Below are 25,451 nucleotides of genomic sequence, written 5' to 3' on the forward strand. Positions count from 1 at the left end.
TGGCCAAAAAAAAAAAAAAAGTAGAATTTGATTGTTTCCAGAGCAGTTTTTTTCCTTCAATAAAGATAAAATGTTGAAAAAATGTTTCCACACAAAAAATGCAAATCAGAAACAGTCAAATGCTACCTAATGCTTTCCCATACTTGGAGGTAGGAGGGAGTATTTAAATATGTCTATTAGAAGAAGAAGGAATTTTTTTTTAAGGGACATGAGTTAGAAAAACAGCTGTAGGGGACTGGCAGACTAACCATGTGGAAAAGTAGTGTAGAGGATCGGTCACCCTAAGTGTCAGCTGGGTGGTGGTTCTTCAGTGCTGTAGCCGAGGGCAGTGTGCCATCTGGTAATGTGATCACATTTAAATTGTTTTAGCTAAAGATGGATTTCTCATCTTCTGTTTCCAAAGTAAGTCTACCATCAAAGGTAGGCATTCCAATAAAACTGAAGTCTTAAAATATTAGCCTGTGTACATTCTACCCTTCTTATCCATAGAAAGATAGCAAGTGGTGAGAAGGAATTGACTTAGAGCCTTTCTGTGGATTACCTTTAATACCCACCTGTTTCCTATTGTCCCCATCATTGTTCTGTACAGTAACAGACCTGTAAAGTGTGCATTAGATTCTGGTATTGGCAAAATTGCCTTTTAAATGCTGTAAGCATCTAAAGGACAGTAGTTGTTGTTCTGCTCACTCACCTTCCCTCTAAGGCAGCAGGATAGCTATCTATGTCGTAGGGGCAGGAACAAAAGACTTGGTGGTGGTGATCTTGTTTCATTTCAGCCTCATTTTGAGCTCTCGTGTGTTCCTCTTGGGTTAGGATGAAGATTGCAATGGAAAGAACAGTTGCCATGAAAGTGAGCCACCGGCAACCACTGAGGCTGTGCACTACCTCTACATCCAGGTGAGGCCCTGTCATGCAGCTCAGTGACACGGCAACTCCCAGTAGTATGCTGGTGGGTAGGTTTTGGGAGACGAGAGCAAGAGAGCGAGCAAAGAGGGCTCATCGCGCTGCCAAAGATTAATTGGCCAGAGAGGATTATAGCATGGAGGCCCTTTCCCCCTGCCTTGAACCCATGCTCTCCTGTACCGTAGCAGGAGATGGCACAGGGCAGTGGTTCCAGCTCTGGACTTAACTTAGGCTGTGTAAGTTTACATCCTGGATCCACCGGTCACAGCTTTGTGAGCTCAGGCACGGTTCTTCAGCATTCTGTGTCCCAGGTTCCCCACCTATAAATTAAACAGTAGCAGTTACCTCAATGGCTTGTGAAGAATAAACAAAATAACATGTGTGAAGTAATTAGAACCCACCTGAGTTCCATAAGCGCTAGACTGGGCATGTACAGAAACTCTGCTTTGTCTAACAAGTCAAATCTGGACAAGCAAGGCACGAGGCACATACATCCTCGTGTGTACAGAAGAAACACCCACCTGGTTTTAGGAAAGTGGCTTGTCCTGGAACCCCTGAGGGACAGGAGAACCAGTTCCAGTGGGGCATTGCTAAAGGGAAGCTTATAGGCTTTGTCCTGCTCACACTTCCGAGGGGCGCATTCTGGACAGTGGTGAGCTCAGCCAGCAGAGGGACAGCCACAAACCAAAGCGGAAAACTTGCCTCTGGCCCAAGTGAACAGGACCGTGAGTCATTATTAGTGTTTTCAGTCACATCTGCAAGGAGGCAGATCTTTAAATGTGAGATACAGTACTATGCCCAAGAAGGAGCCCTCAGACAAGTGTAACGTTTCAAAAGAGTCTAGTTAGGTGGTTGCTTTCCTGGGGTTACAGTGGGTTTTAGGTTTTCCCTAAACATAAACCACTTACACACATGATAAAGCATTCGTCCCCCAAACCGCTAACTGTTGAGTATCTACTAGATGCCATTATGCTGTAAACAGTTACAGTGAGACAGAAATACCTAGCAGAGGTACGTGAGGTGTGGTAGGATCTTGGTGTGGGAGGCCTGGAGGATGAGTCAGAGTTTGTAGATGTTATTCTGAGCATGAGAGGATATTCCTCTCATTTAAAATGACATGTTCCTCTCTTTGAAAACCAGAAAGTCCTTCTTCATGAGAAATCTCAACTGTGGCACTGGTTTGAAACATAGGCTAGTTTCATAAATCAAATGCTGCATGTTGCTCTAAGGTTTAAATGATATTGCATTGTTTTCTGATAGATTAATACACTTAAGAAGGATGAGATAGAGCCCTTTCTTAAATGTTGTGATATTTACAATGTTTTGCTCTAGACTTGAAGGTCATTGTCATTAATTTAACATGCAAATGAGAAAGGCTAATGACATCATTGGATTATTAATTAGCCCTTCTTGGAAATTTGGGTTTGGAAACAACCTTGTAAAACAAAAAATACACTTTTACTTAATTCTAAGTGTTTTCATATTATATGTGACAAGGATTTTAAAGTCTTATTTTTTTAATGCACAATAATATAAAAAATAAAAATGATTTTGTTGGGGTGCTAAGATTATGCATATTTCTTCCCAATTTTTTTTAATACTGTTGGTTTCTTTTTTTAATTAAAAAAATAAGCCTTTTCCATAAGCATTTAAAATCCATGGTACACGTTTTAAAATGGGGGATTACATTAATTGCCATTGTCCTCCTTAATTGAAACTCTGTATCATCAAATCCTGCCTGGTTTGTTCTTGTCCATAGATGGAGTACTGTGAAAAGAGCACTTTACGTGACACAATTGACCAGGGACTATATCGAGACACCGTCAGGCTCTGGAGGCTTTTCCGAGAGATTCTGGATGGATTGGCTTATATCCATGAAAAAGTAAGCTCAAAGAAAGCATTGAAGGATAGAAGAGGGGTCAGCAAACTATAGCCCATGGGTCAAATCTAACTCCCTACCTGCTTCTGTTCAGCCTGTGAGCTAAGACTGGCCCTTACATTTTTAAATGGTTGTAAAAAATTGAAAGAAGGGTAATATTTCATGATACCTGAAAATTCTATGAAATTCAAATGTGTCCATAAATAACATTGTATTGGAAGAGGGCCATACCAGTTTATGTGTTGCCTGTGGCTGTTCTTTGTGCTGCACTGTGGAGTTGAGTAGTTGTGGCAGAGACTGTGTGGCCCATAAAGCCTAAAAGATTTACTATCTGGCCCTTTACAGAAAAAGTTTGCCAGCCTCCGGGTTAGGTGGAAATAATTGAACATGTATGGAACATGAGGATGATTCCTTGAGTGGTTTAGATAAAGTGAGAGTGTGATTAATACCTGCCAAGATATGTGATTCTGACTCAGTGCTACCTTTCCTAGGAACATGGGAAAATTAGAAAGTCATCTAGCAAGGGTAGAGATGAGACTAACATAGTTTGCCGCATGTATAAAATGTCACTGTAAAGCTAGAAATTGTCATCATGATGTAAACGCTAATGGACCTAGCTTCAAGATGAAACACTGCTTACATTTTAAAAATGGGATTGTCTAATGTGTTAGTGTAAATACGTTTTTTCCTTTGCCTCAATTTTCTTTAACCTTAAATTATTTATACTGTACCATATTTAGTAAAAAGCCAGGACTATAATTTACAGATGTCTAGTTTATAAATGATTTGGTGGAAGTGGAATTTGCAAGGTTGGACATAAAAATGAGCTCTAATGAAGGTCATTAGAACTCTGTTACTGTGCTAGCGTCCTGGGGTCCTAGAACCATGCTCTGTGCGCTGTCTTCCTTGCCATCTAATCTGCTCAGTACCTGCCAACCATTTGTTGGGTGTCTAACACCGCCAAACCTAGAAATAGAGAAAGGCACAAGTGTATGACAAACCCCATACTTGAGAGGGACTTCCTGTTTTTTTGAGGGAGCCGAAATTTACCTTCATGTAACAGTAAGAGAGATCACACCATCAAGTGTTTTTATTACATTTATTTCCTGTATTATAGTACCGGAAACAGTAAGCATGATGAGGATGCTATTAGGAAGGGGAGAAAGTAGTGTTCACGTAACAAGAAATCATTGAGCACTTAGCTGGTATGCTGGGAATGCAAAGTTGAATTATTAGAATTACTGTGGAAGTCTTCATGAATGAGTTGGCACTTGTAAGTATTGGTACAATTCCAGTGAGTGGAGAAAAGCCTGGGCAGGGCAGGTAGCCTGAAGAAATGAGTAGAAGAGGGAATGAAAATGGTATGTATCTCCCTGACCAGAGCAAGGGTTTTGTGATGCAGTAGAGAGAAAGATCATTGTGAACCTGATAGACAGGGGTCTTGGATGCCAAAGGGAACCGTTTGGATTGGACCTGATAAGGACTACCAGCAGGTAGATTGGGAGAGGGTGGCAAGGTCATTGGCAGGACGTTTGGGAGACATTGCAGAGGTCAGACAGCCTGGACTAGCATGGTCTGCAGGAGAAGACCTCATCCAATTTTCATCACTAGGTTGGCCTTTCAAATGAGGAAACAGGTATGATATAAGTTACGTTTGGGAAAAAATTGTTGGTTTCTTTGCTCTTTTCCATCAGGGAATGATTCACCGAGATTTGAAGCCTGTCAACATTTTTTTGGATTCTGATGACCATGTAAAAATAGGTGATTTTGGTTTAGCGACAGACCATCTAGCCTTTGCTGTGAGTATTTTTTTGATTCAAGTGTGCCTGAAAATGGACCCATGTGCCTTAATTATCCTGTCTTCTAACACTCTCATGACTATGAGTTCCCTGAACTCTGCTGTGTAATCCCCGGGAAAGTATACAAGTCTGAAGGGGCAGCTGCAAACGATCCTGCAGGCTTTGAAATTGTGACTACGTTTTAGTGAGTGCGTTCCACTTGAGAGACATAAAATTACTAGTTTGTGGGTGATATTTAGGTCAAAGGCATGAAATACTTTATGAAACGTTTTGGTCTACCATGCCAGGCACTGGGCTAGATGCTTTACACCCGATGGGCTTTTAGTTAGCTTAAGGAAATAAGGCTCAAAACCCATAAAACTTCAGAAGAATGAGTTCTAGACAACATAAATCAGAAGGTATTAATGCTCTTCTTCACAACACTGTAGAGTAGTTGTTAAACATACAAAGCTAAAATAATGTGAAGTGAGAGAAATAGTTATATAAGACTTAAAAACAGGAGAAATTTTGCATATGGTTACGAGGATCAAGGAGGGCTGTATAAAGAAAACAGCATTTCAGATGAGCCTTAAAGGATGGGTGGGAGTCCAGTAGGCTGAGATTGAGGGCAGGGCATGGTGACACCAGGGTAGGGGCTTCCCGAGAGAAAGAACAGCGTAAGCAAAGGCCCTGGGGTAAGCAGACATGATTGTTGAAGGCCAGCATGTTGTCTGGTTGGTTGAAACTGTGAGGTGTAGGGGAGCAGTGAGAGAAGATGCTTGAAGGTTGGGGATTCTTGGAGGTGTCAGGCCTTGAGTGCTGGGGGAAGCGTTTTACTTAACATCATAAGCCAGAGATTAGGCACCAAAATCTGTGGTAAATGCAGTTAATTATAAGGGTGGTCAAAAAAAGAAACTAGGATTTGGATTAATGGTGAGAAAAACCTCAGGGGTTAAAGTAGAAGGTGAGGTTAGAAGGAGCAGAGAGGGAGGAAATGGAAGGAGGACAGTAAGGACATGGTCCTGACCAGAACACTGGGGAATTTGAAGAGTGCTAAGACCAAGGAAGGGCTCTATGGGGATTTGATCCCCAGACTAACAAATGTAACTTGATATCTGTAGGCTGTAATAGTAGGGAGGTAGATAAGAGCACAGGCTCTGGAGGCCCACTTCCCTGGGCTAGAGTCCTTGGGCAAGTTACTTAACCTCTTAGTATTCTTTCCATAAAATGTGCCTAATACAAGTACCAGCTTCAAAGTTGTCACCAGCATAAAATAAGAATATAGGTAAAGCCCTGGAACATTGCCTGGCTCTACGAGTATTAGAGCTCTTGTTATTGATGGCAGTGCTCGTGATAGGAATCTGTGGAGAGATGTCAGAAAAATAGTGATTTAGGGGAATGCTGTCACAGAGGTAGTGGAAGAAGGAAGGCTACCTAAGAGGTATTAGCAGTGACAGTGGAACAGATTTGGTGACCAGCCTCTAGGAAAGAAGAGTAAAAATTGACCCAGTGGAAAAATTAGAAAAGTTAGAAAGTGAGTTTGTTGTTATTAATATACCTTTACTCTTCCCAGTAAATAATTCTGTTTTGGCATTTGAAATATGAAAATAAATTAGTTTAGGTAAGTTTTCAGGGGGTTCTGCCACGAAGGAGTTCTACAGTGAATTGCCCTTCTCCTTGGTCTCATTGGGGTTTCCAGTGAGACCTGCATTAGTAGGCTAACTAAACTAAAAAAAATTTAAAGCTCAGAAAAGCATTATTATAGTTATTCTGGTTTCTGTGTAATATTTTTCAGTCAGTCTTCATTTAGAAATGATAATCCATTCCTGTGAAATAATATAACATTTTAATTTGTTATTTGGCTTACTTGAATTTTTAGGCTGACGGCAAACAAGATGATACATCAGGAGATCACTTGATTAAATCAGACCCTTCAGGTAAATCCAGAAGACTGTATATTTAATTTGTGTGTTAACAAGCAATCCACAAAATTTCTTTTTTTCTCTTTTATCTTTTTTCAACATACAAAAACTTTACCTATGTAATGTATACAACCTGAGGAGTTAAGAGGTACATACACACCTAAGAAAGCATCACCACAATCTATGCCGTAAACATATCCATCACCTCCAAGTTTCTTCCTGCCCTCTTATTTATTATTACTATTATTATTAATTTTGTGATAAGAACACTTAGCATAAGATCTACCCTCTTAGGAAAATTTCATTTTAGTATTATTTTTTTGGCAGAGAGCGCACCGTGCAGCATGTGGGGATCTTGGTTCCCCGACCGGGGTTGAAACCCGTGCCCCCTGCAGTGGAAGTGCAGAGTCTTAACCACTGGACCGCCAGGGAAGTCCAGGAAAATTTTAAATATGCAGTACAGAATAAAATTTCTCAAAGTGAAACCTTTTTTTCATTTGTAAAGATTTTATTCTAAAGCAAATTATAATTATTCATTAAATTAACAAAATTATGAAAATGCTTTAATTTTTTTCCCTTTTCACTATATAGATTGTTCTTCAGAAGTCTAAGAAATTAGACCGTCAATTAGAATAATTTACTCCTCTGGGTAGGCAGTTATACTTTGACCCCAGGTAGTAATAGGAGGTTGCCTCATGACCTGGGCCATCTGGGGTCTTCCTGCCTGGCACTGCCCCTTTACCACAGCAAAGCCATCCTGTGTGGAACAAAGTGTGTGGCCATCTACGATTTAGGGTTAATAGCTTGGTGAAATGCATGCTGCTTCTTCCTGTGAATAGTGTAAACAGTTAACAGACCATGTCTCTTAAGAAATGTTTTTTGTTTTGTTTTGTTAAAAATTGGCCTTATCTCTAAATCCTGTTATTGGAAATCCTTCCCTCTGCCTTCTTCCATGCAGGTCATTTGACTGGGATGGTTGGCACTGCTTTATATGTAAGCCCAGAGGTCCAAGGCAGCACCAAATCTGCATACAACCAGGTAAAGAGGAAGGTTTTTGGGGGAAAGGAAAGATCTCAAGAGAGAGATAATAGTAAGAATATCAAGATTACAGCATTTGGGGTTTAGTTACCAGCTGACATAGTCAGGAACATTCATTCACTCAATATATATCCACATGTCTATTGAGCGACTGCTCCAAATAGGACACGTGATGCCCAAGGACAGTGACTGAAGTTGGCACTGTTGTTGCCAAGGAGCTTACAGTCCCTCCATCCATCTAAAGCAGATTTGAACTAACTGGTCCTGGGCCAGGCCCCGGGAACACAGGGAACAAGGCAATCAAGTAATAAGACATCTTATTCCAGCCCTCCGGGAGCTTGTGCATTGGTGGATGATGGTGGATGAAACAGACAGTAAACAAATAAAAAATTTTTAAATCACAAACTCTGTAGGAACTAAGAAGAAAGGAAATGGAGTCCAGTGACCAGAGAACAGTAAAAGACATCATCTTTAGGTCGACTGACTAGAGAAAGCCTCCCCAAGAGGATGGGTTTCAGGATAAAGGAGGAAAGCGGGGAGAAGCCATGCAAAGTTGGGGGCTGGAGCTTGGCTGGGAGAGAAGAGGGGTAAACAGAGGAAATAGCATGCACAGAGAGAAGACTGTGGGTGAGAGGTAGCGTGGCTCACTTAGGACAGTCAGAGAGAAGGTCAGTGTGGCTGCAGCGTGGTGAGAGCTATGAGGGCGAGAGGCATGAAGCAAAGCTGAAGGGAAGGCCAGGGTCAGATGATGCAGGGCCAGCTTAGCCATGATAAGGGATGTGCACAGGCAGCGCCTGAAGGATCTTGAGCGAGAGAGTTCACTCTAGCTGTTGCCGGAGGCTTGGCAGGAGTCCAGGTGGAACGGCTGAGCTGGGACCAGAGTGGTGGCAGTAGAGACGGGGAGAAGAGTGCAGATATGAAATACATGTTGGAGGGGAATTGACAGGTTTTCCTAATGGAGTGGGTGTTGGGTGAGGAAAAGAAAGGAAAACAGGACAGTGCTCAGGTTTCTGCCTCGAGTGGCTGAGGGAAGGGTAGTTGACTGAGCTGAGGAACCATGAGGAAAGACCTGGGAGATGGAGGAGAAGACGGCAGGAATACTCCGTCTAGGGCATGTTTAATTTGAAATGCCTGATGAGAAATCCATTAGCTCCAGTCGACTGTTAGGGACTCAAGACTTGAGTTCAGAAGGAAGATCAGAGGTATAAACTTGAGAGCCACTAGCACACAGATGGGATTTAAAGCCATGAGACTGGATGAGATCACTTCGGGCAAGACCATAGAGCTAAATTTTTAAAATACATGAGGCACGCAATTCACATTAAAGCATATTTTCAAGCTAGCAGTGGCAACTGAAGCCTGGGTTTTGGTTCAGACAGGGAGCACTGGGTAGCGACAGAGTTGAAGCAGACCTCCAAATACTCGGTGAGGGTGTGTGGAGATGGACACGCCCACCCTGAGGGAGGGGGAGGCACCTTTAGTGTCATCTTTCTGCATTTGGTTTGTAAGAGTATAATGAAATCCTTAAAAGGACCTTACCCTTTGGCCCAGCACATCCACCTTTTGAAACGTATCCTAAGGAAACAGCCAGGGACATTCAAAAAGACTGGTGTAAAAGGGGTTTGTCACAGCGTTGTTTATAACAATGAAAAATAACAAGCATTTAAAAAATAGGGAACTGGGCTTCCCTGGTGGTGCAGTGGTTGAGAGTCCGTCTGCTGATGCAGGGGACACGGGTTCGCTCCCCGGTCCGGGAAGATCCAACATGCCGCGGAGCAGCTGGGCCTGTGAGCCATGGCTGCTGAGCCTGCGCGTCCGGAGCCTGTGCTCCGCAATGGGAGAGGCCACAACAGTGAGAGGCCCGCGTACCGCAAAAAAATAAAATAAAAAAAATTAAAAAATAGGAAACTGGTTAAATAAATTATGGGACATCCATGTAATTGAATATGTCATTAAAATATTAGAGGCCGGTTTTAGAAAAATGACATTATAGTATAAAAATATTCTTGCTAAAGTAAGGGAATAAAAGTTACAAATGACAGTGTGGTTCTAGTTTTATAGTGTGTGTGTGTGTGTGTGTGTGTAGACATTTAAGAAAAACCACCAAAAGGGCGTATCTTAGCCATCAATTGTAAATATCCTTAAGCAGTGGGATTATGGGTGGTTGCTATTGTATTCTTGGTGCTTTTCGGTATGTTCTGTTCAGTATGTACATTTTTCTACAGCTAACATGTGTAGGAAATGACATAATGAATGTTTGTTTTTAGGACTTTGAGGTCACTGGTTGCAGAGGCTCTCCTGCTAATCCTTGAGTCCAAATTCATTGAAGTTTTCCTTGAAAGTGGCTCCTGTGCCTGTGTGCAGTTCACCACAAGCAGTCTCCTGCTGAGCCGGGTTGTGCTCAGCTGCCGCAGGCACAGGACCTTCTGACCTCCTTCTGCCCCTCAACAGCTCCCTACCTGAGACTCTGCACTGACTTGCCCTTTTACCTTCTTTACTTACACTTCCATATTTTGTTAGGAGTCATCACGATATTTCTGTTGTGCTGTGCTTCTGACCTCGTTGGTATGGCTTTGCAATCAGTAGCTGACCTTTGCTATCAGCTGCAGGGTGCAGTCTGTGTTTCCCTTTTGCAATGATTAGAAAGATGCAAAGCAAATTCTTTCAACAGATCTCGGTTGTCCTTGCTCTGTAGTGATTATCCTCAGTGTGTGGCCAGTGGTTATCTATGTCTATGTGTATAGCTAAACCAGTTACAATTAATTGTTAAGAAAAACATTGAAGTCATGCCAAATATATTTTATCATCTAAATATAAATATGTCTCTCGTCTATATTTTACACCTATAATTTTTTTTTAGAACAAAGCGAATTTTTTTCTAGTGTGGCCTATTTTCACTTATGCAAACATCCCAACTAAGTGCTCATCCTATAATTCCCTAGTGGATTATGCTTTCATATCTAGGCTCTAAATAAAATTCTTTTTCCTCCTCAGAAAGTGGATCTCTTCAGCCTGGGAATTATCTTCTTTGAGATGTGCTATCATCCCATGGTCACAGCCTCAGAAAGGATCTTTGTTCTCAACCAACTCAGAGATGTATGTATCAGATGTTTTAATGCCTCAGTTTCCTGTAACCTGAATCTTAGCATAGACATCAGAATTTGATGCAGGGTATTTTTCTGGTATTTATAATATAGAAAGAAGTGGTCCTACTATAATTTTCTATATTTCTAGTAAATGGAAATCCACCTCTGCTTATGCACTTACATGATAAGAAACTTACCCCAGTTTTATTTATTTTTGTAATCATACTTGAAGATATTGCTAGGTTATCCTTTTGAAAAATATTTTGAGATTACTCTTGATTTTTTTTTAAATTTCATTTTATGTATTTTTTTATACAGCAGGTTCTTATTAGTCATCAATTTTATACACATCAGTGTATACATGTCAATCCCAATCACCCAATTTAGCACACCACCATCCCCACCCCCCTCTTTTTTCCCCCTTGGTGTCCATATGTTTGTTCTCTACATCTCTGTCTCAACTTCTGCCCTGCAGACTGGTTCATCTGTACCATTTTTCTAGGTTCCACATACATGCGTTAATATACGGTATTTGTTTTTCTCTTTCTGACTTACCTCACTCTGTATGACAGTCTCTAGATCCATCCACGTCTCAACAAATGACTCAATTTTATTCCTTTTTATGGCTGAGCAATATTCCATTGTATATATGTACCACATCTTCTTTATACATTCGTCTGTCGATGGGCATCTAGGTTGCTTCCATGACCTGGCTATTGTAAATAGTGCTGCAATGAACGTTGGGGTGCATGTCTCTTTTTGAATTATGGTTTTCTCTGGGTGTATGCCCAGTAGTGGGCTTGCTGGGTCATATGGTAATTCTATTTTTAGTTTTTTAAGGAACCTCCATACTGTTCTCCGTAGTGGCTGTATCAATTTACATTCCCACCAACAGTGCAAGAAGGTTCCCTTTTCTCCACACCCTCTCCAGCATTTGTTGTTTGTAGATTTTCTGATGATGCCCATTCTAAATGGTGTGAGGTGATACCTCATTGTAGTTTTGATTTGCATTTTTCTAATAATTAGTGATGTTGAGCAGCTTTTCATGTGCTGGCCATCTGTATGTCTTCTTTGGAGAAATGTCTATTTAGGTCTTTTGTCCATTTGTGGATTGGATTGTTTGTTTCTTTAATATTGAGCTGCATGAGCTGTTAATATATTTTGGGGATTAATCCTTTGTCCATTGATTCATTTGCAAATGTTTTCTCCCATTCTGGGGGTTGTATTTTCGTCTTGTTTATGGTTTCCTTTGCTGTGCAAAAGCTTTTAAGTTTCATTAGGTCCCATTTGTTTATTTTTGTTTTTATTTCCATTACTGCAGGAGGTGGATCATAAAAGATCTTGCTGTGATTTATGTCAAAGAGTGTTCTTCCTATGTTTTCCTCTAAGAGTTTTATAGTGTCCAGTCTTACATTTAGGTCTCTAATCCATTTTGAGTTTATTTTTGTGTATGGTGTTAGGGAGTGTTCTAATTTCATTCTTTTACATGTAGCTGTCCAGTTTTCCCAGCACCACTTATTGAAGAGACTGTCTTTTCTCCATTGTATATCCTTGCCTCCTTTGTCATAGATTAGTTGACCATAGGTGCCTGGGTTTACCTCTGGGCTTTCTATCTTGTTCCATTGTTCTATGTTTCTGTTTTTGTGCCAGTACCATATTGTCTTGATTACTGAAGCTTTGTAGTATAGCCTGAAGTCAGGTAGTCTGATTCCTCCAGCTCTGTTTTTTTTCCTTCAAGACTGCTTTGATATTTGGGGTCTTTAGTATCTCCATACAAATTTTAAGATTTTTTGTTCTAGTTCTGTAGAAAGTGCCATTGGTAATTTGATAGGGATTGCATTGAATCTGTAGATTGCTTTGGGTAGTATAGTCATTTTCACAATGTTGATTCTTCCAATCCAAGAAGATGGTATATCTCTCCATCTGTTTGTATCATCTTTAATTTCTTTCAACAGTGTCTTATAGTTTTCTGCATACAGGTCTTTTGTCTCCCTAGGTAGGTTTATTCCTAGGTATTTTATTCTTTTTGTTGTAGTGGTAAATGGGAGTTTTCTCTTAATTTCTCTTTCAGATTTTTCATCATTAGTGTATAGGAATGCAAGAGATTATTGTGAATTAATTTTGTATCCTGCAACTTTACCAAATTCATTGATTAGCTCTAGTAGTTTTCTGGTGGCATTTTTAGGATTCTCTATGTATAGTATCATGTCATCTACAAACAGTGACAGTTTTACTTCTTATTTTCCAATTTGTATTCCTTTTATTCATTTTTCTTCTCTGATTGCCGTGTCTAGGACTTCCAAAACTATGTTGAATAATAGTGGTGAGAGTGGACATCCTTCTCTTGTTCCTGATCTTAGAGGAAATGCTTTCAGTTTTTCACCATTGAGAATGATGTTTGCTGTGGGTTTGTCATATATGGCCTTTATTATGTTGAGGTAGGTTCCCTCTATGCCCACTTTCTGGAGAGTTTTTATCATAAATAGGTGTTGAATTTTGTCAAAAGCTTTTTCTGCATCTATTGAGATGATCATATGGTTTTTCTTCTTCAATATGTTAATATGGTGTATCACATCGATTGATTTGTGTATATTGAAGAATCCTTGCATCCCTGGGATAAATCCCACTTGATCATGGTGTATGATCTTTTTAATGTGTTGTTGGATTCTGTTTGCTAGTGTTTTGTTGAGGATTTTTGCATCTATATTCATCAGTGATATTGGTGTGTAATTTTCTTTTTTTGTAGTATCTTTGTCTTGTTTTGGTATCAGGGTGCTGGTGGCCTCATAGAATGAGTTTGGGAGTGTTCCTTCCTCTGCAGTTGTTGGAAGAGTTTGAGAAGGATAGGTGTAAGCTCTTCTCTAAATGTTTGATAGAATTCACCTGTGAAGTTGTCTGGTCCTGGACTTTATTTGTTAGAAGATTTTTAATCACGGTTTCAATTTCATTACTTGTGATTGGTCTGTTCATATTTTCTGTTTCTTCCTGGTTCAGTCTTGGAAGGTTATACCTTTCTAAGAATTTGTCCATTTCTTCCAGGTTGTCCATTTTATTGGCATAGAGTTGCTTGTAGTAGTCTCTTAGGATGCTTTATATTTCTGTGGTGTCTGTTGTAACTTCTCCTTTTTCATTTCTAATTTTATTGATTTGAGTCCTCTCCCTTTTTTTCTTGATGGGTCTGGCTAATGGTTTATCAATTCTGTTTATCTTCTCAAAGAACCAGCTTTTAGTTTTATTGATCTTTGCTATTGTTTTCTTTGTTTCTATTTCATTTATTTCTGCTCTGATCTTTATGATTTCTTTACTTCTGCTAACTTTGGGTTTTGTTTGTTCTTCTTTGTCTAGTTCCTTTAGGTGTAAGTTTAGATTGTTTATTTGAGATTTTCCTTGTTTCTTGAGGTAGGCTTGTATAGCTATAAACTTCCCTCTTAGAACTGCTTTTGCTGCATCCCATAGGTTTTGGATCATCATGTTTTCATTGTCATTTGTCTCTAGGTATTTTTTGATTTCCTCTTTGATTTCTTCAGTGATCTCTTGGTTATTTAGTAATGTATTGTTTAGCCTCCATGTGTTTGTGTTTTTTACGTTATTTTCCGTGTAATTGATTTCTAATCTCATAGTGCTGTGGTCAGAAAAGATGCTTGATATGATTTCAGTTTTCTTAAATTTACTGAGGCTTGATTTGTGACCCAAGATATGATCTATCCTGGAGAGTGTTCCATGCGCACTTGAGAAGAAAGTGTAATCTGCTCTTTTTGGATGGAATGTCCTATAAATATCAATTAAATCTATCTGGTCTATTGTGTCATTTAAAGCTTCTGTTTCCTTATTTATTTTCATTTTGGATGAGCTGTGCATTGGTGTAAGTGAGGTGTTAAAGTCCTCCACTATTATTTTGTTACTGTTGATTTCTTCTTTTATAGCTGTCAGCAGTTGCCTTATGTATTGAGGTGCTCCTATGTTGGGTGCATATATGTTTATAATTGTTATATCTTCTTTTTGGATTGATCCCTTGATCATTATGTAGTGTCCTTGTCTCTTGTAACATTCTTTATTTTAAAGTCTGTTTTATCTGATATGAGTATTGCTACTCCAACTTTCTTTTGATTTCCATTTACATGGAATATCTTTTTCCATCCCCTCACTTGCAGTCTGTATGTGTCCCTAGGTTTGAAATGGGTCTCTTGTAGACAGCATGTCTATGGGTCATGTTTTTGTATCCATTCAGCAAGCCTGTGTCTTTTGGTTGGAGCATTTAATCCATTCACATTTAAGGTAATTATCGATATGTATGTTCCTATGACCATTTTCTTAATTGTTTTGGGTTTGTTTTTTTAGATCCGTTTCTTCTCTTGTGTTTCCCACTTAGAGAAGTTCCTTTAGCATTTGTTGTAGAACTGGTTTGGTGGTGCTGAATTCTCTTAGCTTTTGCTTGTCCGTAAAGCTTTTGATTTCTCCATCAAATCTGAATGAGATCCTTGCCGGGTAGAGTAATCTTGGTTGTAGGTTCTTCCCTTTCATGACTTTAAGTATATCATGCCACTCTCTTCTGAGGCTATCTCTACTTTTGATTTTAAAGCAAAAGGGGAATCCAAAAATTTTGCGTAATATCAATATAGTTACAGCAGTTGGAATTGGTTATAAGGATAATGGATATTTAGGTCTAGAAATTAAAGGTTCCAGCTGAATGGACCTGGTGTAGTAATGCCTAAAGAATACCACCATGACCAGAAGGTAAACTGAGTCTGGGGAAAATGTCAGGCACTTGAATTTTTTTCCCAGTGAGATCTCCATGTGTGTTCTTGGGATTGATCCTTGCCCAAAGGATCAGTTGTCCCAAACTAAACTGTCATTGCACAAACTAAAAGGGACTTACGTTAGTGTGCGCGAGCCAGGATGCCTATTGGAAATGGCATTAAGATGACAGTGGAGAATAAGGTTTGGGTGAGGGTGGTTTAGATTCACATATTCATGAGCAAGAGTTACAGAGAGTCTTCCTCTTCCTTTCTGAGCAGAGCCAAGCAGTCATGTCTGTTAGGGTAAATCACATACAGCGTAACTAAGAATACTCCACTAGATATCTTGGAAAAGAGTTTAATGGTCTAACTGCCAGAAGAGTGTGGGGAGCTGTGTTCATAATGTAGCAGCGGGCAGCTGTGTTCATAATGTAGCAGCGGGCAGCTGTGTTCATAATGTATCAGAGGGCAGCTGTGTTCGTAACGTATCAGAGGAAATGAAGTGATTACTGTGTCCTTGCCTTGACTTGGAATGCTCTTCGAGGACTGTGTCCTTGGTGAAGTGCCTTTCCGTAGTCTAAAATTCATGTTTGTTCCCTCATTTCAAGAATATCTCAACTGCCAAGTTAACCTTATGACTGAGGTCTTATTTAGCAGAAAGGTGAGAAATTTGGGTCTAGAGGTTTTTGTGTTGTTTTTCTCTTACTCGGTACTGATGGTTTGGTATTTCTACCCTTTTTTAATCTGTTTGTTTAATAAAGCTACTTTGTCTTTCCCTGAAGCCATTAGATTTTAAAGTTTGTCCTCAAATGAGGTGCTTTCTGTCACCTAGGCTGTCATTTGGGTGAAGTAAGTATTAAGATAATACGAATGTCCTTGGAACGATGTGCGTTGGGTTTCACGATGAGTTTCACATCCATCTTCCCTTGTTAGCAAATTTTCATTTCTGTATTTGATTTTCTTACCTCTGGTGAATAAAATGATTTCACTGTGGCAGTCTGCCAAGCACTTGCTGATTTGAATATAATATATTTTTTAGCCTACTTCGCCTAAGTTTCCAGAAGACTTCGATGATGGAGAGCACACAAAGCAGGTACTTTTCTGATGCTTTATTTACTGTGTTCTCACTCTTGGGTTTTAATTACTATTTTTCTTCTTCTTCAATTAGTAATCTTCTGCCACTCATTCTCTTGTCTCATGGGAACAACGTGGGGAAAAAATATCAAAAGATGGAGTACTTAAAATGTATTTAGACTTGAAATACACCGTAAAAATGCCAAGGGCTGACAGAGAAAATTAACAAACTCCAGGGTTCTTTTTTGTGGTTCATCATGCTTTTGAAGTACTGTTTGAACGCTTGGCTTAGCTATTCTAAAAAAGAGAAAGCTCTTACAGCTCGTTGTTTTAGATAAAGCTTGGAACTTTAAGAAAAGAAGAATATATCTTAAAACTACAGTTTTGTTCTGTCTTATGGTAAAGTAGCTCAAATTGTAAAGGGGAAGACTAGACAGCCAGATGTTAACGGTAATTTAAAACAAAATAATTTCTCTTCCATACTACAAATGTGTGTGTGTGTGTGTGTGTGTGTAACTCATGTCATAGCAAATACTGGCATCTGGCTAATATGAAAGGATCATTAGTGAATTTATTATAGTGCTTCTGGTGTACCTTTCTTCTTAATGCTGGCTTTTTGTCTTAGTGAAGCCTTCCATGGTTAATACTCTTGTCATGTAGAAGTTTATTCCTTAAACTGACTTCTTAACAATTATAATCAAGGCAAAATCCCTTATTTAAATTATTAATGTTGAGAACAGAAACCTAGCTAGAATATTGCATTAATTTGCTGTTTCTTGATTATTGGTTATGTATCTGGATGGACAAGTCACTTAACTCTTCTAGACTTTACTTTTCCTCCCCTGTAAAATAAAGGTATTAAGTTCCCTTTATTTATATTAGCACTAACATCCTATAACTCAGTAGCATTTAATGTGACATTTGTTTATGGCTCGAGGGACCCATTTTGCCTCAACTATTGAATTAGTAAAGAACCATTAGAAAATACATTGAGTTGTGTTTCTACTTCTTTTGTTAGCTGTTACCACTGATTTGAACTGAGTTGTTCCCCATGTTTTGGGGTGTCATAAGAAAATATTCATATCCCAGCCTTTCCCTGTAACAAGGTCAGTCTTATTCATTATTTCCTCATATTGGCAGCTGTGGTGGTGTAGGAACTTAAACCACAGACACAGTGCAACTATACACACCATTTGTCACGACAGTGATTGCCCTCCTGTCACAGGGACTTACTGGGCACCCTTGAGCATTTGCATTTGGGCTATATAAACTTAGCACCACAGCCAGTGCCGCGGCCACCTCCCACGTCACATTGTTGCTTTTTATCTGAAAGGAGGCAGCATAGAAAATGCTTGTAGACTGAGTATAGCACAGTTGTTGCCACATACAGAAATTAAGCAGTATTACATACAGTCTGCTTTGCTGAATAGGATATTATTTTTACCAGTTTAATTTAACATAAATTTTCATAAAGTTATATCATGTCAGTTCCCTTCTTTATGTGAAAAATAATTACCTGTGTTTTTATTTTAGCCTAAAACCAGGGGTAGGGATTTGGGGGAGGGTATTTTAAAGATACGTGATTAGAAAATGCTTAATGAGGTTCATCTAAAAATTGAGATTTTCTGATCTCAGGTATTCCTTCTAACTCCTTATAAATCTTCATTGTAAACAAAAGAATTACAGAAGCATTATGGAGCCTTTCCAAGGTTTATATTGCCTTCAAATAGTTCCCTGCTTAATCAGGTAATAGCTGTGAAAGTATAATAAACCAGTAACATAAGAGAATTCAAGGGAATGATATCAATACAGATAACATAAATGGAGAATGAAAAATGAAAAGTTGTTTTATACTGCTTTAGGGGTTCTAGAAGCTCCTACACGTTATAGTTTATACTAAAATTAAGCACCTAAAACTACTTGCTTCATGTTCTTGTATCTTTTTTGATACAGTAGTTTAGATACAGTGTTTAGAAGGTCTAACTTCTGCTTCTATGTAGTTGTTGAGTTGAGGGTTTTTTGGTCCTTTATGGCAAGGAAGTATAAGAAGGACCTCTTTTAAGAAAGACTCATATTACATTGTTGCACAATTCTGTGACCGTAATGAACTACGGGAGGTGGGGGTGGGGGGGTGGGGAGAATGACAAATTCAGAGATTTCAGAAATACCAGTTAACATGCACCAACTAAGTGGAAGAAGTGTGTCTCTTTTGGACCTGAACCAACCACTGCTTGTCGGGAGAATCCCTGAGCACCCTCCACTGCACCCTTCCCCGGGGTGCTTGGGTTTCGTTGTAGAAATCTGTCATCTCCTGGCTGTTGAACCACGATCCGGCAGAGCGGCCCACAGCCACAGAGCTGCTCAGGAGCGAACTGCTGCCTCCGCCCCAGATGGAGGAGTCGGAGCTGCACGAGGTGCTGCACCGCACCCTGGCCAATGTGGGCGGGAAGGCCTACCGCACGGTGATGGCCCAGACCTTCTCCCAGCGCATCTCCCCCGCCGTCGATTACACCTACGACAGCGACATACTGAAGGTGGGCCTGAGCCGCGCCTCGAAAGAGCTTCACGTGGTCCACAAAAGGGTGGAGTCACTTCCTCGATTTTCATGCAGTCCTTTAATGCCTCCAACATAAGTTCTTTTTTTTTCTAATTGAACTGCAGTTGATGTACAAAGTTGTGTTAGTTTCAGGTGTACTGCAAAGTGATTCATACGGATATTTATGATTCTTTTTTTCAGATTCTTTTCCATTATAGGTTATTATAAGATATTGAATATAGTTCCCTGTGCTCCACAGTAGGTCCTTCTCCAACATAAGCTCTTAACCTGAGGTCTGTATATGCAAAATGTGTGCATATGCATTATTCCAGGAAGAGCCACACTTTTTTTAATCACTTAACTTGAAGGAGTTCCTGACCCACCGCCTACTAAAGAGATTAAGAAGCGGTGCTTTTAGAGACTGAGCCCTGGCCCAGCCGCCCAGTGCCAAAAATACCCAGCCAGCTCGGATCCAGATCCGGTAGCCAGTAGCTCCCAATGCTGGCTGCACGTCAAAGTCACCTGTGAGGCCCTTTGACAATGCAGAGGCTCAGGCCTTACATCTGATCTAGTGACTTGGAATCTAAGTGGGAGGCGCTTCAAGAATCTCAGAGCTCCCAGGTGGTTTCTGAAGCACAGGCAGGTTTAACATTCAACATCTATGTTCAACATAACATTCAAATGCCTTCAACATTTTCTTGTTTAAAAACAAAAACGGTCTGAAACGGTATAGCAAAATGTTAAAATTTGATAAAGTTGGGTGAGTGAATAACATATATTTGTTATATTCTATGTCTCTGTATGCTTAAAATAGAATTTAAAAGAGTAGTAGAGAAAGCAGTGGTAAGGTTTGTGGAAAATCAGTACAAATTTCAGGGGCCAGTTTTTCTTTGCTGGCAATACTAGACATTTGCAGGATTATGGCTGACTTTTTAATTTTGGGGTTTTTTGCTTATCTATTATTTCTAAATTTTCTATAGTGAAATAGTACTACTTTTATAATACAAAACAAATGAAAAAGACAGTTATTTACAAAATACACGAAGGCCTTGAAGCTTTCAAGAGGCCCACTATGAATTACCTTAGAATATGGGAGGGGGTTTGACGCTGTTAGGTGTTTGACTGCTACAGTATCCCTGAAAGTCCTCGGGGAGAATTGTGTAATACTATATGACTGGCTCTCTCTGAAAGACATACATCAACGTAAGAGCTTGGACTTTAAACCTAGGCAGCCTTCCTAAAGCAGGACGTGTTGCAAGACATGTGGTTTCTTCTCTCCTGAATATGTTCAAAAGGGGAATGACTTGTTGAGACCTCTTTTTGATCTTGGGAATAAGCAATGTAATGCCTACTGCAAGCCACAGAAAAGTATGGTAGGGGATCCCTTTGATTAGGCTTTGATGACATTTTAATTGGTCATATCTTAGGGCAGCTTCTCCATCCGTACAGCCAAGATACAGCAACACGTGGGTGAAACCATTATCCGCATCTTCAAAAGACATGGTATGTCCTTTTTAAAAACTTAAGTGCCTTCTCAAAAGATGTTTTGTTTTCTCATCAGAAAGTACTATGAATGGATTTGGGTGCAACCATATTTTACCTTTTAAATTCAGTTCTAAGTTGTTGACACCTGTGAAATTTAAGCTTATTTTTATAATTCAGCTTGCTGAGGAGAAACAAATTTAAATATTACAACCTTGCTGCTAAAATACAGTTGGTTTGGGGAGTCAGAAATAGGACTGAATTAACAAACTTAACCTTAGGTGAGCTTTCCATTTAGAGAATTGAAGATAAACTGCTTTCAGTGGTCCCAGTAGCAGATTACTCAACTGTCAGGTCTGTGTTCATTTTAAGTTGCGTGTGGAAAGAATGAGAACCTGATGATTAGTTATTTTTTCTCGTTTGGTGTAGGAGCTGTCCAATTGTGTACCCCACTGCTGCTTCCCCGAAATAGGCAAATATACGAGCACAATGAAGCTGCCTTATTCATGGACCACAGCGGGATGCTGGTGATGCTTCCTTTCGACCTGCGGGTGAGGCTGGGAACACTCTGTTGATAGCGCGTGTGCCATGCCTGGTCCCAGGGGTGGCACCTGTATTAAAGGATGACCCCCACCATCCCCCCCCAGGCTTATATTCTTAACGTCACCTTTAGGAAACATAATCTTAAAGGAGTTATCAGGGTGAGAGCATTATGGGAATTTGGTAAACATTTGACCCTGTGTACATCCACCTTAGTGCTTGTGACCCTAGAAACCTGAGCCCTGTATTGCAGGTGCCAGGTCTGCATGTCAGTGTTGAGCTTCGCCAGGTGACCACAGCAGGCTAACCTGGCCAACTTAGACACATAAATGGAGTTTTTTTCTTTATTTATTGGCTAGGTCTTCAGTAACTTTCTAACATGTTAATGTCTAGAACAATTAAATTCTTGTAACAGCAAGCATCTCTGTTAATTATGTGTGAATTTTGCTCATGCTTACTTTCTTATCCCCAGGGTTCCCTTTTGACAGCCATACTCTTACCAGTTGATCACTCACATGGTGTTGGCTGCTAACAAGCCCATCTGTACTGTACATGCATGTAACAGACAAGAGGTTAATACCCCTAATGTACAGAAAGCACTTACAGGTAGAGAGATGAGCAAAGGCTATAACCAGGCAGTTCTCCGAAGAGAAAATGCACAGGGCTGGTAAACTTCTAAAGGATGGCCAGCCTCACTAATAAGGAAATGCAAAGCAAAGGTATCTGAACTTCACCCATCAGACTGTTAAAAATATTTAATTGTCCACAGATGACAAGGGTTCCATGGGTACTTTCATATGTTGCTGATGGGAATGTAAGTTGCTAAACCTTTAGAAAAATAATCTGAAAGTATTTAATAAAATAAATGCACATACTATACCCTTTAAGCTAGCAATCCCACTTTGAGAGATTTACTTAAAGAAATAACACATCAGTATACTAACATTAAAAGGATGTCCATTGACAGTTTATCGTAGTGGTCAAAAACTAAAAACTGCATGTTCATCAATAGGAAAATGGTTGAATAATTTATTATGGAATATTAAGGAGGTAAAAGATCAAAATACATATATATTTAGATAGATCCATATCTATATTTGATCTGTAGAAACGTCCATGGTATACTGTTAGCTGAAAAGAAGTATGTTTCAAAGGAACTCTAATATGATTCCATTTTTATTATATAGAGAAAGAAAGAAGTTTAAAAAAGCACAACTGAGCGTGTGCATAAGGTGCACTGTGTGTTTGCATGTACCCAGTATGTGTGAGGTGAATACATGTTCCCACATGCGTGTGAACAAAGTCACATACCAGTTTGTTTGTATCACCAGAGTGAAGTGTCAAAGACTCGAACTTTTGACTGTATTTCTCTGGAGGGAGGTCTGGAATCAGGGCATTGTCTTTTTTGCGTATCTATGTTTTGTTTTATGGTTTAAGAAGAAATTCCTTCCATACCCTCAGATTTAGTTTTTCTTTTATAGTAAGTCAGGTGATTTGGGATTATTTTGAGTGAGAGGTAAGTAGGTAGCATATCAGACACTTGGGCTCTGTTGAAGAAAGGATAGAAGGGCAAACCTTTACATAGCTATACTAAAAACTGGCTTCTCTAGACATTAGGACACTAAAATGCAGATTTTTAAACATCAGCTCTCTTTCTGTGAGCTGATATATTCAGTCCCCCAAAATAAAAAGTAATTGCCCTTTGAGAATTTGACCCATTGATTAATGATATCCTGTCAGATCTCTTGAGGCAATCTGATAATGGTTTTATAAGTTGTGGTGATTATCAGTGAGTGGTTATTAAGAATTTCTTCTGTAAGATCTACAGGAAAGTCAGGAAATTCACCATAAGAGGTAATACCCGGGCTTCCCTGGTGGCGCAGTGGTTAAGAATCTGCCTGCCAATGCAGGGGACACGGGTTCAAGCCCTAGTCCAGGAAGATCCCACATGCCTCGGAGCAACTAAGCCCGTGTGCCACAACTACTGAAGCCCACAACTAGAGAAGCCACCGCAATGAGAAGCCTGTGCACTGCAACGAAGAGTAGCCACTGCTCACCGCAACTAGAGAAAGCCCATGCGCAGCAACAAAGACTCGACTCAGACAAAAATAAATAAATTTATTTAAAAAAAAAAAAGAGGTAATACCCATGTTGATTGCATTATTATAAGTGACACTTAAAAAAATTCACAGATAATCAAATAACTTGCACAGACTTTAATTTGGCAGAATAAAAAATTTAGCAGAGTGTGTTTAATAGTGATTTTTTCTCAAATTCAAAAACCTAAGAAATGCACAGTGAATAAGGTTGGAGGTACATCCAGCAGTGCGGTCGGCTGCTGACTGACCAACTCAGGAACATCCCAAGGGGTGTGAATGGCAAGCAGTGCACAGCTTTGTGAATATTCTACACACCAGTGAATTGTAAACTTTAGAAGGGAGAACTCTGTGGTGAGTTACAGCTCAAAGCTGTTATTTAAAAAACGAAAGGTAGGGGCTTCCCTGGTGGCACAGTGGTTGAGAGTCCGCCTGCTGATGCAGGGGACAGGGGTTCGTGCCCTGGTCCGGGAAGATCCCACATGCCGCGGAGCGGCTAGGCCCATGAGCCATGGCCGCTGAGCCTGCGCGTCTGGAGCCTGTGCTCTGCAACGGGAGAGGCCACAACAGTGAGAGGCCCACGTACCGCAAAAAAAAAAAAAAAAAAGGTGGTTGGCACATCTTGATATTGACCTTTGAAACTTTATTTTTCAGGTTCCTTTTGCAAGATACGTGGCAAGAAATAATATCTTGAATTTAAAACGGTAAGAAGCAATGGCGGTTCATTTGGGGGATGTGGGAAAGAAACCAAGGGAGAATGTTTCATCTTCTGTGATCCTTACACAGTAAAGGATTTGGAGTTTAAAGTACTGAGCTTGGAAAATGGTCAAAAAGCCCAGTCCCAGTACCCCTTTCTATGATCAGGACTGGCAGCCTCCCCTTTGAAGGAATGTAGCAGTTGGGTAGGTACCTGAAGCTCCCACAGTCTATTCTGTGCCTTCTAAATGTCCCCAAGTCACATGACTAATTATTTTCACAACCAGTTGCTTGGAAAAACATCTGGCTGTTCTTGATCACAGATGGCCCCTTTTAAAATTTAATTGAAGGGACAAGTGACCAATGGTCTCTGTGTGAAAACTGCCTACAAAGGTAACTGCATAAAAGCTGCTTCTGGAGAAGTGGAGTAAACCCAGCAGGAATGCTGAACGCCAAGGACCTCCAGGCACTTACTGCTGGGGAAAGGTTTGGTGTACATTCAGATACCACAGGAGTCAAACACCAAGAGCTTCATAAATTGGAGCAATATTCCTGTCAACGAGGCAGCCGACCTTGCAGCTCCTTTCCTAAACAAAATCAAAGCTCTTTACATCCTTTTATTCTCAGTTCCAAGTGAACAATTAATATTCATAGTCCTAAGGTGTGGGGATCACTGTGTAGAAAGCAAACACTTAAGATAAATTTATTTTTGTTTGTAATTTCATCTCTGTTTCAGACATTTAAAAAAAAAAAATTAAGCCCTGTAGTTTAATAGTGGCAACACTGGGAATTGGAACCTAGATCACAGGCAAGACTATTCTGGGCACATCTATCTTTATGTTTTCTTAATCATACTACTGATTAATTTTTTCACATTTGTTTATTTTATCTTATTCAACAATCTCTTACACATATTTAATTCCAGTAAGCCAGCAGTCCCCAACCTTTTTGGCACCAGGAACCGGTCTCATAGAAGACAGTTTTTCCACGGACGGTGGGGGGGGTGGTGATGGGGGTGATGGTTCAGGCGGTAATGTGAGCAACGGGGAGCGGCAGATGAAGCTTCGCTCACCCGCCCGCCGCTCACCTCCTGCTGTGCCGCCCGGCTGGGGACCCCTGCAGTAAGCAATGACCTTAGAAACGCGGGTTTCTCTCTCCAGGTACTGCATAGAACGCGTGTTCAGACCTCGCAAATTAGACCGATTTCATCCCAAAGAACTTCTGGAATGTGCGTTTGATATCGTCACCTCTACCACCAACAGCTCTCTGCCCACCGCTGAAATCATCTACACCATCTATGAAATCATCCAGGAGTTTCCAGCACTTCAGGTTCCTTCCCGTATCCTAACATCCCAAGGTTATCCCGCTAGATAGAGTCCTCTGCCGAGTGCCTTGGGAAAGCCGCGAACTGCTCCTCAGATGGTGCTGGCGGTGAATCACATTGTTACTCAAGTCCCCGGGAAAGTCTGATGTAGCTTTTGAGACTTGTCTCAAGCTCTTACCTCTGCCTTGACCAGAACGGGTTTTGTTTTTGTCTCTTTGGTTGGGGGGAGGGTGTTGTTTCTCCATCCATTCTTCCAAAATTTGAGGGATTAGCCTAAGATTCCTAGGATGCTTTGAGCATGTTGAGAACCCTCAGCTCCCTCCTACACCCAGGCTCTTAACAACCATTCACTTTGCATAGT

General features: G+C 40.2%; 1 protein-coding gene across 6 annotated transcripts in view; it reads left to right on the top strand.

Annotated features, from left to right (window-relative positions):
* Nucleotides 1-25,451, top strand: part of EIF2AK4 (eukaryotic translation initiation factor 2 alpha kinase 4) — a 115,048-nt gene that overhangs the window by 63,123 nt on the left and 26,474 nt on the right. For all 6 annotated transcript variants that reach the window (XM_019935275.3, XM_073800730.1, XM_019935274.3 and 3 more), the window contains 12 exons: nt 814-897; nt 2,663-2,785; nt 4,477-4,581; nt 6,440-6,497; nt 7,441-7,520; nt 10,515-10,616; nt 16,382-16,435; nt 18,714-18,950; nt 20,380-20,455; nt 20,864-20,985; nt 23,725-23,774; nt 24,927-25,095. In XM_019935275.3, the coding sequence (XP_019790834.1) occupies nt 814-897; nt 2,663-2,785; nt 4,477-4,581; nt 6,440-6,497; nt 7,441-7,520; nt 10,515-10,616; nt 16,382-16,435; nt 18,714-18,950; nt 20,380-20,455; nt 20,864-20,985; nt 23,725-23,774; nt 24,927-25,095 (1,260 nt within the window). The remainder of the gene's footprint in view (nt 1-813; nt 898-2,662; nt 2,786-4,476; nt 4,582-6,439; nt 6,498-7,440; nt 7,521-10,514; nt 10,617-16,381; nt 16,436-18,713; nt 18,951-20,379; nt 20,456-20,863; nt 20,986-23,724; nt 23,775-24,926; nt 25,096-25,451) is intronic.

The sequence above is a fragment of the Tursiops truncatus genome, chromosome 2, assembly GCF_011762595.2.
Source record: "Tursiops truncatus isolate mTurTru1 chromosome 2, mTurTru1.mat.Y, whole genome shotgun sequence".
Classification (NCBI taxonomy): Eukaryota; Metazoa; Chordata; class Mammalia; order Artiodactyla; family Delphinidae; genus Tursiops; species Tursiops truncatus.